This window comes from Pygoscelis adeliae, unplaced genomic scaffold (genome assembly GCF_000699105.1).
Source record: "Pygoscelis adeliae isolate BGI_AS28 unplaced genomic scaffold, ASM69910v1 Scaffold57, whole genome shotgun sequence".
Classification (NCBI taxonomy): Eukaryota; Metazoa; Chordata; class Aves; order Sphenisciformes; family Spheniscidae; genus Pygoscelis; species Pygoscelis adeliae.
In genome coordinates this window covers 7651471-7664560 of record NW_008825615.1, presented here as the reverse complement: position 1 = coordinate 7664560, position 13090 = coordinate 7651471, and the positions used below count along the sequence as shown (strand labels likewise).

The window sequence follows — 13090 nt, the reverse complement described above, 5'->3', positions numbered from 1 at the left end:
CATTATGCTTTTCCAACAGCCTGGCTCTAATCCCTAAGTTTCAGCACCCACGGTGTTGTCCAGGTGGTCCAGAGCAATATCTCTTTCCCAATTTGTGCCAAGGTCATGATGATCTTGTAGCTACCTTTAGTGTCTCATCACTCCCATTTCCTGAGCCGTGAGTACTTACAGGCAACCCTATTCAGCTGCCCCCATTTCAGGCTCCGCCGTATTATATCCTGCCGGTCGTGCTGCCTGGTCTGGCTGGCTCCAGAAAAGAAGGCAGGGGGTAAACCCCATAATCTCACCCGCTTTGTAGGAGCAGATGGAAGCACAGGCACTTTCAGACAAGTCCCAGCAAGGGAGAGAGGCACAAAACAACATGGGTGGCAAATGCGTAGCTACTGAAAATGTGAGAATCCTGCTTTGGCGTAGGGCTCTGCATGTGGGTTATACTTCCTGGGCTGCCTTTTGATTCATTTTTGATGCTCAACTTACCTTTCAGCATTGATATGCTGGATGTACCATCTGTTTTTAAAGATAAAGCTCAGGTCCAAAACGTAGCATTTGATTTTCTACATATGGAGTCACTGAAGTTCCAGCAAATACCTTCCACAGCCACCTGCACTGTCTAAGAGTGGAGCCTGGTCTGCCTGGTGTACCTTGCCTAGTCTAGTCTACCTCATGTTTGGCAGCACTGAATAATGTGTTTTCAGCCGACCAAGGACCAGGTATTTGGATGAGTTGCAGTGGCTCAACAAAACCTCAGAGCTGTTGGCCTCAGAAGAGAGTAAAGGATCTGTGGAAGTAGCTGATTTCTTCCACTCAGAGGCATTTGTTTCTGTGCTTCTGGGTGGCCACGGATAAACAGCCCCTGGTCCAGAAGGCTCAAGAGGAAAACCACAGCCCCTTTTGCTGTAGCACTGCCTCTTCTTAGCCCAATATACAAATTACTACTTTTTTGCTTTGGCCATGTTTTCCGTCTGTCTGCTAGCTCCAGAGAGGTTACTGTGATAACCCCGGGAGAGGGGGAGCTGCTCTCTCCTGCGTGATTTCTCCCTGCCCTCCAAAGAGCGAGGGCCAGCCGTTCTCACCAGCATGTTTAGTCACCCTGAGCAATGGGCAGGCTGTGCGGAGGATACCAAATCCATAGCTTTTATGTGAAGAGAGGTCAAGATCTGTCAGCTTCAAACATCAACCATGTCCACGTGAAACAGGAAGGTGAAAACATTTTCAGAGCAACTCAGTCTCCACAGCAGGTGGAGATGGAAGAAACATTTATTTTTTCAGATGCTCCCCTGAGCAGACTGTGAAAAGGAAGCAGAGACTTTGCAGAAAGCAATGAAGGAACTCTGAAATGAAGGGGGAAATGCAGGAGAATGTTTTTGCATGCACTTACATGAAACTTTATCAAATCTATTACTTCCTGAGAGAAAGTAATGTTACCCATTGAATGATAGGCTGAACTAAATGAAAACAAACAGAACACTGAGTTTGAAGTCAACACACACTATTACATCACATAGAGACTTTGGTGGAAGTATTTCAGTTAAAGGTCTTTGAGAACGAGTATCATCATTTAAAAGCATAATTTCTGCCATGTGACAGCAGAATTCATTGTAGATCAGCTGTTGCACCTTGAGCCCATAACCACCCCTGTAAAGGACTGGAAGAGTAACACGAAACTTCCCAGGTGGAACTCAAATTGCATTTTAAAGAATGTGTGATGGAAGCTTTTCCAAACGGATCAAGTCTTTAAACAATTTCACAAGATTTACATTACTCTCTAGTGTTCAGTTGCAAGGCTAGACTTCAGTTGCAAGGTGAAGTCCATCATCTTCCACATGGAGTCTCCAAAGAGTTAATTCTACTTAGGAAGTGCTGAGATGAGAAGTTATGTAAAGCTCACTGTTTAATTTGAGGAATTTCTGTGGTGAAAAGTAAGATTTTGCTGGGTCAAAACACATTATTATATTTTTGATACGAAGTATTTTAGTACTTAACATTTTTCTGTTGAATACATGAAGGGGTTTTTCCCTCTTTTCTCCTGTGAGAGTTGCAACTCCTTTTGTAGTCACCCAACCTAACTAACAAGGTGGCTAGAGACACCTTACTGAGTGTATGGTTAGCAGACACTATCACAGTCATCCTGTCTACATTCTGACTGTATAATGGTTATTAATAAGACACCTAATATCTAAAAGTTTGCCCTAGGCTGCAGCCCTTTTAAAGAGAAGTCTTCACCAGCTTGCAGCTGAAGAAGATAGATTCCTTCTTCGATCGGAATAGTCTTTTCATATTATTAAATAGTAATAGTCAAGTCGGATCACTTGTTGGGGGAAAACTGCAAGGAAAGGCTTTGCTCTGAGTTGTTATTCTAACTATCACTTCTTTTTCTCTGCTTTCAGAGGCTGGCAACAAGAAGCTAAAGAGCACGATACAGAGAAGCACAGAGACGGGAATGGCAGCAGAGATGAGAAGTCGTATGGTTCGACAGCCAAGTCGGGAATCCACTGACGGCAGCATAAATAGTTATAGCTCCGAGGGCAAGTAAGTGTCATTAAAAACATCAGTAATGTAGAAGTTTCTTGTCTTTGTAAGAAAACTTGGGATGTGAACAGGGGTCCCAGCTCTGGCTGAAGGGGATAGCTCTGCGTACAGATTCTTCCTCTTGAAACGTTTGCAAAACTGAACTATTTTAGGCACATAACACAAATTTCTTGAAAATTGAAATTGAGAGAGGACTTCTTAGGGAGTCAAATTTTCCCTGTCATCCAGTGAGGCATTTTGTTCATCAAAAGACAGCTGAATTCAGACCGCATTATTCAAAACAAAACATAGGGGTACTTTTTCTTTGAGTTATGTTTGGATTAACTCAGAGTTAAACTTCAGATGTTGTATGTAAATCCCTGTGATATGAAACTCTGTTCAGTAATACTATATACAAAGAAAGTTTAGTTTGGAGTTGGTCCAAGTCTCTTATTGAGAACTGTAAACCCAGAGTCCAGCTGCCCCATCAGCTGAAATCAGGCAGACCACTGTGGGGAATGGGGCAGCTGTTTTCATTCACTGCTGAATGACTCAGTATGTAGGAAAGGAGAACAAAGGCAGATCTGACACAGAAGTGTGCATGAATACTCCAGCCTCCTCACAGCTCTCAGTAGGACTCTACCGTGTGTGCCAACACACAGTGGTCACTAGGGAATTCTTAGAAGATGCCTCCCCACAAAAGGGGAAACCGGGGGTAGGCAAATCCACCCTATAGACCTGGAAAAAATGAGAGATTAGGACTTCTTTGGCATCATCTTTTTATGTGCTTACCATGTTACCACAATTGCTACTGCACATTGTATAAGGCACAAAGAGCCAAGGGCAGCCATGGTTGTGGCAAGGAGCTGTGTAAAGGTGCAGTTTCTCTATCATCAGATGATCTCACCACCCTCATTTTTTAACAATGAGGGTGGTGAAACACTGGAACAGGTTGCCCAGAGAAGCTGTGGATGCCCCATCCCTGGAAGTGTTCAGGGTCAGGTTGGACAGGGCTTTGAGCAACCTGGTCTAGTGGAAGGTGTCCCTGCCCATGGCAGGGGTGATGGAACTAGATGATCTTTAAGGTCCCTTCCAACCCAAACCATTCTATGATTCTATGATAATGCTAAGAATTGCAAGAGCCATGTAAGAAAAACAGGCTCCATCATGAATAACTCAAAAACCGAAGTAGATAAGCATCAGATGAAGAATGAGGGACAAGAGTAAAATATCCCAGTACTTTTCCCACTATGATTCTATGATAGAGCATTACCTGTACCCTTTCAACACTCCATCCTGCCATCCTCCTTCCTCTCTCTAGGCTGGAGTGTCAGTCTGTAAGACACCAGTCACTCACCATGGTGACAAAGGGCCCCATAAACCGGACCCTGCTAAGGAGGAGCTTGGGCAGCCTGTTTCCCTGGTTAGCAGTATGGGAGAGGTGGGAGCCCAGCACTGATGGTGAGGACCTTTTCAGGGGAACAGCCTAATCCTCTGCTCCACCCTCAGAGTGTGTAAACAGATTTGGCAAGGCTGGGGCAGTCAAGGTCTGGATCTGGAGGTCACAGCAGGCATCTGGAGGACAGAACTGCAAGGTAGAGCCTTAAATTGTTGACTTGAGAATCAGTCTCTGAGTAAGGCAGTGAAGAGAACAATCCTGGGAGGTAAACGGAGTCCTTGCTTCTTATCGGGACATATTGCAGGCTGGCTGTGCATTGTGGAACTTAGTTTGAAAATTATCCTTTAGAACTAGGTCCATCTTCCACTTTACCTAAAGTGAGCTACCATAAGCTGGTAGTCACACTATCTGCATCTTATGTCTTGTTTCTGCCTCCTTAGCTCCTGTGCCTGCTCCCCATCTCTTGCTGCTCCAGCACCAGTTCTGCCTCTGACAAGTCTCCTTACCTCTCTCTGCGGTCTCATACAATAGATTTCTTCACATCTGACCATGTTTGTCCTGCTTTTCTGATCCATACTTTTGGCACCAACTCCCTAACTTTTCACCATGTTTCTGTCCCAGACTTTTGGTTTGATAGAGTTACCAGCTCTTCTGGCTGATTCCTGATCCTCAGTATACCTCAACTTCATTTCCTGACTCCACACCCACTTTGCACTTGACCTTAGCCTTAAACACTGTCCCTGATCTCCACATCCCTATTCCAATTCAGAGTAAAGAAACAGTGAGGCCAGTGAAGTGAGAGCACCACCAGTATCTAACAGTGACTCTAAAGGGAAGCCCAGGAGAATGGGCCAAAGAAGGCAGATAACAAAACTTAGGTGAAACAGTTAAATAGATCTTACTGCAATGAAGGAAAAGAAACATTCCTTAAACAGGACACAATGCCATAGGCAAAAGAGATACCGGAGGGCGCTGTTCAGTGTGGTGCTGTATTTTGTGGCTTAGAAAACTTCTCTGAAGTCTTCTGTTTTTCTGTGATTCTGTGATTTAGCTATAGATGAAATCCTCAGGTGCTCTGCAAACTTGCTTGAGTTCGATAGAATAATGTTAGTTTATGGCAGCTCTGGGTTTAGATCACAGTGAATGAAGAATGTTAAATACAGAGACTCTTGTAAGAAAGATGACCAATAAAACAATTTTCTACTGTTTAATCACTTCCCCCACGTGCATCACTGGCTTATTTGTAGAACATGTGTTGGACACAACTGCAAGGTGGAGGGGAAGCCGCACAATTGCATCACATAATCAGGGGTACATGCACTGTGCCAGCTGATCCTAAAATCCTCTCCCTCTCTCCCTCCTTCTTCTGGGCCTTTTTTGAACATTAGAAATGTCACATTTAACTTCAGATGTTATTTCTAGTTTGAGCATGAATCAGTTTTTGATAGCACCTTGCATTCAGAATAGCGAAGCTGTTTGCTAGGTTTTTCTTGTCTCTTGTGAGATTCCCATCAAAATCAGCAAGAGCTTGACTTTGGTTGCTTGAATAGTATTTTCTCTGCAGTTCACTCTTGACATTACTGTAGGCGGGTAATGATGACAATTAGGAAACGCTTATGTTAAGTTTGCAGAGGCTACTTCTCCTTCCTTGTGTGAGTGTACATTATGATACTGACTTTACTTCCAGAGTCACATAGTTTATTGACAGCATCAGGCCTCATCCTGCATTCCATAAGACCAATCAGATGTGTAGCTCAGCTGAGAATGGAGATTCCTACAGTAGATACCCCAAGTACCACATTATGTTCTTTTGCTTGACCCGTAATGGAGTTTAATGAATTAGAATTAATACACATTAAGGTGGATGTGTACTTCACAACCTTCATTATTATGTGTATAGCTAGAGGTGTCTGAAAAGTGAGAATGCTCTCAAGGGAACATTTTCAATGTTGTTAGTCATTCCATAGCAAAATGTAACATGTTTTGGGGAAACAGGCCAAAGAAACGAGCAAGAAACTTTTCATAGCAGGGGCAAGAGTGAACAGGTAGTGCCACTGGGGAGAGAAGCAGATTGTGTGTCTTGTCAGGAAGGGTGGGCTTGAAGCTGCATCTCGAGGTTAGGTGAATGCTGTAACTGGTGGGCTGATGGTTGAACTGGAGACTTTGAGGTTCTTTTCCTCCTCCATCTAAAGAAACCCCCTGAAAAAAAAAGATTTCTTAAAACTAAACTTATGTGAAAAGCTTACCTTTTGGTAAATCTGGGTTTTCTAATGAAAAGCACTGTGCTGATATCTTCTGGCCAGCTTTAGTTACAGGCAGTCTATATGTTTATGCAGGCATAGTAAGAGCAGTTAGTCTTGAAGAGAGGAATGGGCTTTTTCTATCCAACTAACTGGGGTTTGCAAAGAGTTTTCAGTGTGAATTGAATGACTGGAGCACATAAGCCTGATCTGTGGAAATCAAAGCTTTTCACACTAGATGTTTTTATTAGGAAGTTTTGTTATTATTTTCTCCTGTCTAATAGGGAATTTCCTTTGAGGGAGAAGCAGATACAGAGTGGTGGAGGGCCTGCTGGCTAAGATGCTATCTAGACTTCGTTCAAAGTCTGTTCTTCTGTTCCTCATAATTGCAATGAGGAAGTCAAAGCCGAGTCTCCCCAGCATGGATCTTTCTTTCTTTCTCCCTTTTTTTTTTTGGTGTTTGTTTCTTTTGTTATTGTTTGGAGACTGTCTATCTATTAAAAAGAAAGTGGAGATTCTGGAATACAAGAAAGCAGCTTGGAAAAGCACATATCATAGAATCATAGAATAGTTTGGGTTGCAAAGGACCTCTAAAGGTCATCTAGTCCAACCCCCCTGCCATGGGCAGGGACATCTTCAACTAGATCAGGTTGCTCAGAGCCCCGTCCACCCTGACCTGGAATGTTTCCATATATTCTGTGCCAATGTATTACAGTTCAGTTTGTGTCCTGAAAGAGGGGTGGGTACCAACTGTAGATCCAGATGTGGCTACCAGAATATTTTGGCTAGGGAGTGGCACTAGGTCTAGCTCTAATCAACACTAGTACTACCTGCCAGTTTACTGCATCATTAAACAGCTGCAGCAATCAGATTAATTTAGTGTATACATCTGTTTTCCCTGTTTGTTCTAACTGATGCGGGTGGGGTTTGGATGTATGTATAGGTATAAAACAGTATTACAAGGTAAATCAAGCATTCAAGAATGAAGAATGATAGGCTATTAAATTTCATGAGGCTTTTTATGTTTTCTCATACAAGGTCACTCATAGTTTATTCACCTGTCAGGCTCTTCACTGCTCCTGGAGAAGCCCTTAGCAAGAGCTGTTTTATGGACTACTTTGGGTCCATGTGCATAATTTCACTACAGTTCTTTGGGGTCCATGGGAGACAGCTCGTTCCTGATGCTGCAGAACAATTTGTGGTTGCACATCCTGAGCCACTTGCCTTGTATCAGTAGTGCTTTTGAAGTAAATACTGTAGGACAATAGAAATTAATCCTGTTTTTATGCTTAACCAGCTTTTATTTTGCTTCAGCTTAATATTTCCTGGAGTACGGCTGGGCACTGACAGTCAGTTTAGTGATTTCCTCGATGGACTTGGACCTGCACAGTTAGTAGGCCGACAAACGCTAGCCACCCCTGCCATGGGTAAGAATAATATGTTCTCCTCTGTTGAATGACTAATAAGCCAATTAACTAATGCACACACTGCCAGACTACAGCACCAAAAAGACTTTTACAAAGTGGCTTCCTTCACTGTAAACATGAAGGTCCTATATGCAGTCACCGGTATTCCTAGCACGCTAGCATTCAAAATGGGGTGAGAAACAGTATTTGCTCCGTATGTGAGGTGTCTGCAAATCTCATTTGCAATTTGAAGATAGGGGTTGCACTTTACTTCCCGCTCAAAATTATTGTGGCTTCTCCAATTGTAGCTCAGTGCAAAATCTCAGCTGTTCAGAGTTTATATTTACTTGCCACAGACTATATTGGATGTGACAGGGGGTTTCTGGCCAAACTCTGCACTTGTCCAAGCTTAGTTCATCCAACCCCCGAATGTGAAACTTCTGCCCACATTTGCAATGCTCAATAATCAGTTGCTGATAAAGCCAGTGTTTGCCATGAAAGAGACAAAATCCTTTTCTACAGCAGCTGCCTGGGGCTACCTGTGATCTTCTCTATGTTCCAGACCAGTCTGTATTTCCCTATAGTAGCATTAGCTGTATCCTGGTTATGAATCAAGTATGAGTGTATAAGGTGTGCAACAGTGCAGTGCTGTGTAAGTATCTTTGGAAAGGTTTGGGGTTTTTTTGCTTATATGTGAGCAATTCTTAGACATGCTTTAGGATGCTAAGTGAGGAGTCCTTGATCCACCACTTTAACCATACTTCTCCTGCTGGAAATTAAAAATGGCCAATGCTTCAGTACAGCTGTCTTGGAAGAATCAGCTTCAGGAAGGGCTACTGAGCCGCTTCTGAAAAAGGAGAGAGAAACAGAAAGAAAAATCGCAGAAGAGAGTGTTCCCCTCCCAACTCATGAGCAGAAGGAGACAGAAACTTTCCTGAGAATGCTTTGAGTACCCCCTAAGGCAAGGGTTGCTGTGTAAGTCCAAATGACTGCTACTAATGCATTAATAAGCCCCAAACTTGTTAAATTCATATTTTTAATTATTATTTTGAAAGAGAAGATATTTCTGAGATGATTTGCCCAACAAAAATTTAAGTGGCTCTATCGGTATGAATATAAGGGTCTAGATTTCTTCCGTCTCCTTATTTTAATCTTGTTTCCTGACTAAATATTTTTCTGCAGGTTACTTGGGTAATACATTTATTTTCACTTCTTAGAACTGCTTTATTTATTAAAGGCTCCAGTTTTGGCCCCCAAAAAAGCACTCAGTCATGGTTTTTAACAATTTTCAGAAGACCACCTATGCGGTATCCTTTCACTAGTGACGATTTGAAAATGTTTGTATTATCGCTCCCCCTTCTGGTTCCCCATCGCATGTTTTATTTTGGGTATGCGATATGGAGATGTGCTTTTAAAAAGGCTTGCTGGAATTTTCCTGTGAACTATTTTTAGTGCAACACAGAGCTCTGTTTATTCAAGCAAAGTTTGATTGATAAAAAAATCTTCCCTGCTGCTCTGTCATGCCTCAAGTACCAAAGTATAAACATGGCTTTATTATACTGTTAGACAAGCATGTGAAAATCTCATGCCCAGTTAATTTCAAAATGCTGTCTTTCTAAATCCGGACCCCAAACTCTATAGTTCAGGACTATCTATTTGTGAGTGTGTTTTTTTAGACAATCAGCGTTTACATGTCAAATATGTACATACTCACGTGTTTCATGGATACATGTATAGTTCATTTATTTGCACAGGCGTCACGTAGCTGCCCGTGTCATACTGTGCATTTTTTATTCCAAGTGGCCTGTTAGATTTCTACCCAGCTGATTCCATGATGTATGAAACCATAGAGATATAATGCTTTGAGCATCAGCCCATAGTTGACTTCCCTTGCATTTTATTGATCTAGATCAGAACAGTGCTTGGACTCGGACTAAGCAATTTCCTTTTTCTGCAGGAAATGTCATTTGTCAGAACTTAGGCAGGGAAACAAGCTTGACTATTTAGTAGCGAAAGCAGCTTCTTATTTTAACATGTTGCATCATTTTATTCACACCAAAAATGGGTGTGGAATATTGATAAAAACAAGAAAATTGTCACCCCTGTACTTGTTGGAGACTTTTGCAGAAAAAAGACCTCTTTTGAGCTCCTGGGGGTCAGGGCATCATTCTCTGAAGCTATGCTAGTCACCAGACTGCGTGCCTCGTCTGGTTGGTGTCTCTGCCGTACGCAGAGGATCCAAGTCAGGCAATTGTAGTTACAGAAGAAGGTTTCAACGGTAGCCTCTACCAGCAGTTCTCCTTCCTGCTACATCAGACAAGGAGCCTTCGCACTGCCAGCTCTTGCATCTCAGCTTGGAGGCAGAAACTTCCAGCCGAGGGGATTTCTGAACACGAGTTTGAGTTTTAGGCTCTCTGAGTGCGGGACCACTGTCAGGGCAGCGCATGTCAGTGACTGGCACACTGGGGCGACAATCCTAGGTAGGAAGTCTGTAGATGATTCACCAGTGCAAAATCAAAGGTGAGGTGGTTATACCATAGCGTTGCTGTAAATTTGCCTGCCTCCATGGATCGGAAGTACTGAGCTCTGGTATAAACCATACACCAAGAGAGGGCACTGTGCTCCCTAAGTATATATCTTTTAGTCCTGGTTTAAGGATGGAGGAATTAAAGGGCTCAGGAGAGGTGACAAGCACACTAATGCAGCAGACTAGTAGCAAACTAGTCTTTCTGTTTCTCACTCTTATACCCTATCATCTCCCAGGCCGTACTGCTTCTCTAAAATGTGAGCTTCTTTCTTCTCCCTCTCAGGTGACATCCAAATTGGAATGGTGGATAAAAAGGGCCAGTTAGAAGTAGAAGTCATTAGAGCTCGTGGCCTCACACAAAAACCTGGCTCCAAATCTACCCCAGGTCTGGAAAAAAAAATATGAACAGAAAACAAGAATATGAAATATGCTGATATACTGGGGATCGGAGACTTTTTGAGCTCCTCATTAGCTGTTACTACATTTGTATTTGCTTGGTTTGCTTTTCAACAAGGAATGTGTGTGTGGATATATCCTTGCTAGCAATGTCCACTTCTTACCACCTTGCATCTGCCAATTGCACGCCACCTTTCAAGGAATGATTTTCAGCAACTCAACATCCGTTCTGGAAGGAACATTTGCAGAAGTATTTCTGTGTATCTTAGGCAAGTCATATATCTCAGAGGGGCTTTGTCGATGCAGATGAAGTCCTTTGTGTTCGCTCCACATCAAAACAAGAGATGGAGAACAGATGAAAGTGCTCTGAACAAACAGCTTAATGGAGCCACGTGCCATGGTCTTCTGTACGCAGCAGTGCTTCAAGACAGCAGATTATGCTAGTGCCAGTGTCAATAATTTGTATAATGAATGAGATTTAATATTGTATCATTTTATAAGGACATTTTTGGAAGTTCTGGTTATTTATAGAAATCTTTATTAGAAGAGATGTATAATCTCCACCACAACCACTGCTTACCATAACAACTGGAACAGTTGTTTTAGATAACATTTTGCCAAAATGGTACTTTACAACCTCCTTAGGAGCTGAAGACGAAGGAGCAATTAATGTCTGTGTTATCTGAGTGACTTAGCATTAAATATTCCTTTCAATGAATCATCAAATACTTTTGTTTTGAAATATCTCTGACCCCTAAACATACATAGAGACTCCAGAGTAGCTATCAGTGACAGTTAATTCCTGGCAAAGGGAAGTGTTTTTAAAATGACAGACATGAAACAGAATTGTTGTTAGTAACATCTTAGATCATTAAATTCAAGGTTTGTAAAAATCAAATTGATTTCTTATGGGCTGTGTCATTTATTTTATAAATATAATTGTATTCAGATTATACAGTGAAGGTAGGTGTGTCATTTTCTTCCCACTCAGCTTCCTTTTAAGGCATTTGTCCTCCAGCTCAGATGTGCAATGTAGAAGTTTTTAAGTCCAAACATAAAATTCATGATGTTCTGTTTGCAGCTCCATATGTCAAAGTGTATTTATTGGAAAATGGAGCATGTATAGCTAAGAAGAAGACAAGAATTGCACGGAAGACCCTTGATCCTTTGTACCAACAGACACTAGTTTTTGATGAAAGTCCACAGGGTAAAGTCCTTCAGGTCAGTTGCTTCTTAAATCCCATTTTAGGCTGTCATTTGGAGAAGCACTTGCATGTTTACTTACGTTTAAGCAATATGCATAAACCCATTCCAACTCACAAAGCATTTAATTTTATAAATACCAGCAAACATGTCCTTGTGGCTTGTGGTTTCAGACCTGCGAAATGTCTGGCTGTATTAAACATTTCCCTTTTGTGGACTCTCGCTCCTGTCCTGCCATTAGGTTTTCCCACAAGAGGGAGCAATCATTCACCCTTAAGAATAACATTTTCCTTACACTAGACATAACGAAATACAGCAGGACTGAACATATAAGCATGGGTTTGGGGACAATACTGAACCTGTATTTTATGTTCTTCCAGGTAATAGTTTGGGGAGACTACGGCCGAATGGACCACAAATGCTTCATGGGAGTTGCCCAGATCCTTCTGGAGGAATTGGATCTGTCCAGTGTGGTAATAGGCTGGTATAAATTATTTCCACCTTCATCACTCGTGGATCCAACCTTGACTCCCCTGACACGCAGGGCTTCCCAGTCATCTCTGGAAAGTTCAGCTGGGCCTCCCTGCGTTAGATCATAGTAGCAGGTGCTGCCTAGTAAAAACGTCGCCCAGGATAACAATTGGAATCAGATATTCACACGATCAAAAAACACTGTTGGAGAGAGACAATCACTTCTGTTTTTGCTTGTAGTAGTTATTCAAAAATATGTCTGTTTGTCGAGAGATGGCTTAAATTGACAGAACAAAGGTATATCACATATGGCCAATCTATTAGCGGCTATCACTGATGCTTATAATGATCAAAAAAAAAAAAAAGAGAGAGAAAGAGGGACCTTTAGATTTGAACTAAGTCAAAGATGAGCCAAACTGGAAGCTCTCACTCTGTTAACAATGTTGTATTTTTCACATTTTGACAGAGCCCTCAAGCAGTGTTACCTTCCTGGTGTTTCAGCAGTTTTTCTGTACTTGTCACTTCCACTAGTTTTTTGCCAAGTGATTCTGCTAGTTTTGTAGAAGTCCTCACAACGCTGACAGAGACCCTTCCTTTCTTTTTCTAAACCAAACAAAAAAGGGCTGAAGCATATCTCTGTAAGCATCATTAAAGTGTTCAACAGCCACAGTTATGATTCCAGCGAGTTCAAACCGTTTCTCAGTTCTGGTACTTCCAAGTCTCTCACGTGGGAACCCAGAACAAATGACCAATCTAAGTTACATTCTTAAAAATAAATAATCATCATGGTGCCACTTTTCCTTTGTAAAAAGCAGATATGTTTGCATTATATATAATAACTTTTATGTTTATGATGTTTTGCATGGAAGAGTTTTGAAGAATTCTGCAACTACTGCTGGGGACTGGTATGAAGCAGCTTTAGTCTTAATTTTGACATTGA

The 13090-nt window shown here is 41.9% G+C and overlaps 1 protein-coding gene across 1 annotated transcript in view; it reads left to right on the top strand.

The window, feature by feature from the left end:
• The window catches only part of RIMS1 (regulating synaptic membrane exocytosis 1), a 233975-nt gene extending 221449 nt beyond the window's left edge, over positions 1 to 12526 (top strand). Inside the window, exons 21-25 of the mRNA XM_009333153.1 lie at positions 2388 to 2529; positions 7462 to 7574; positions 10364 to 10465; positions 11558 to 11697; positions 12060 to 12526. Coding sequence (XP_009331428.1) covers positions 2388 to 2529; positions 7462 to 7574; positions 10364 to 10465; positions 11558 to 11697; positions 12060 to 12278 — 716 coding nt within the window. The 3' untranslated portion in view covers positions 12279 to 12526. The remainder of the gene's footprint in view (positions 1 to 2387; positions 2530 to 7461; positions 7575 to 10363; positions 10466 to 11557; positions 11698 to 12059) is intronic.
• Positions 12527 to 13090: the final 564 nt, after the last annotated feature.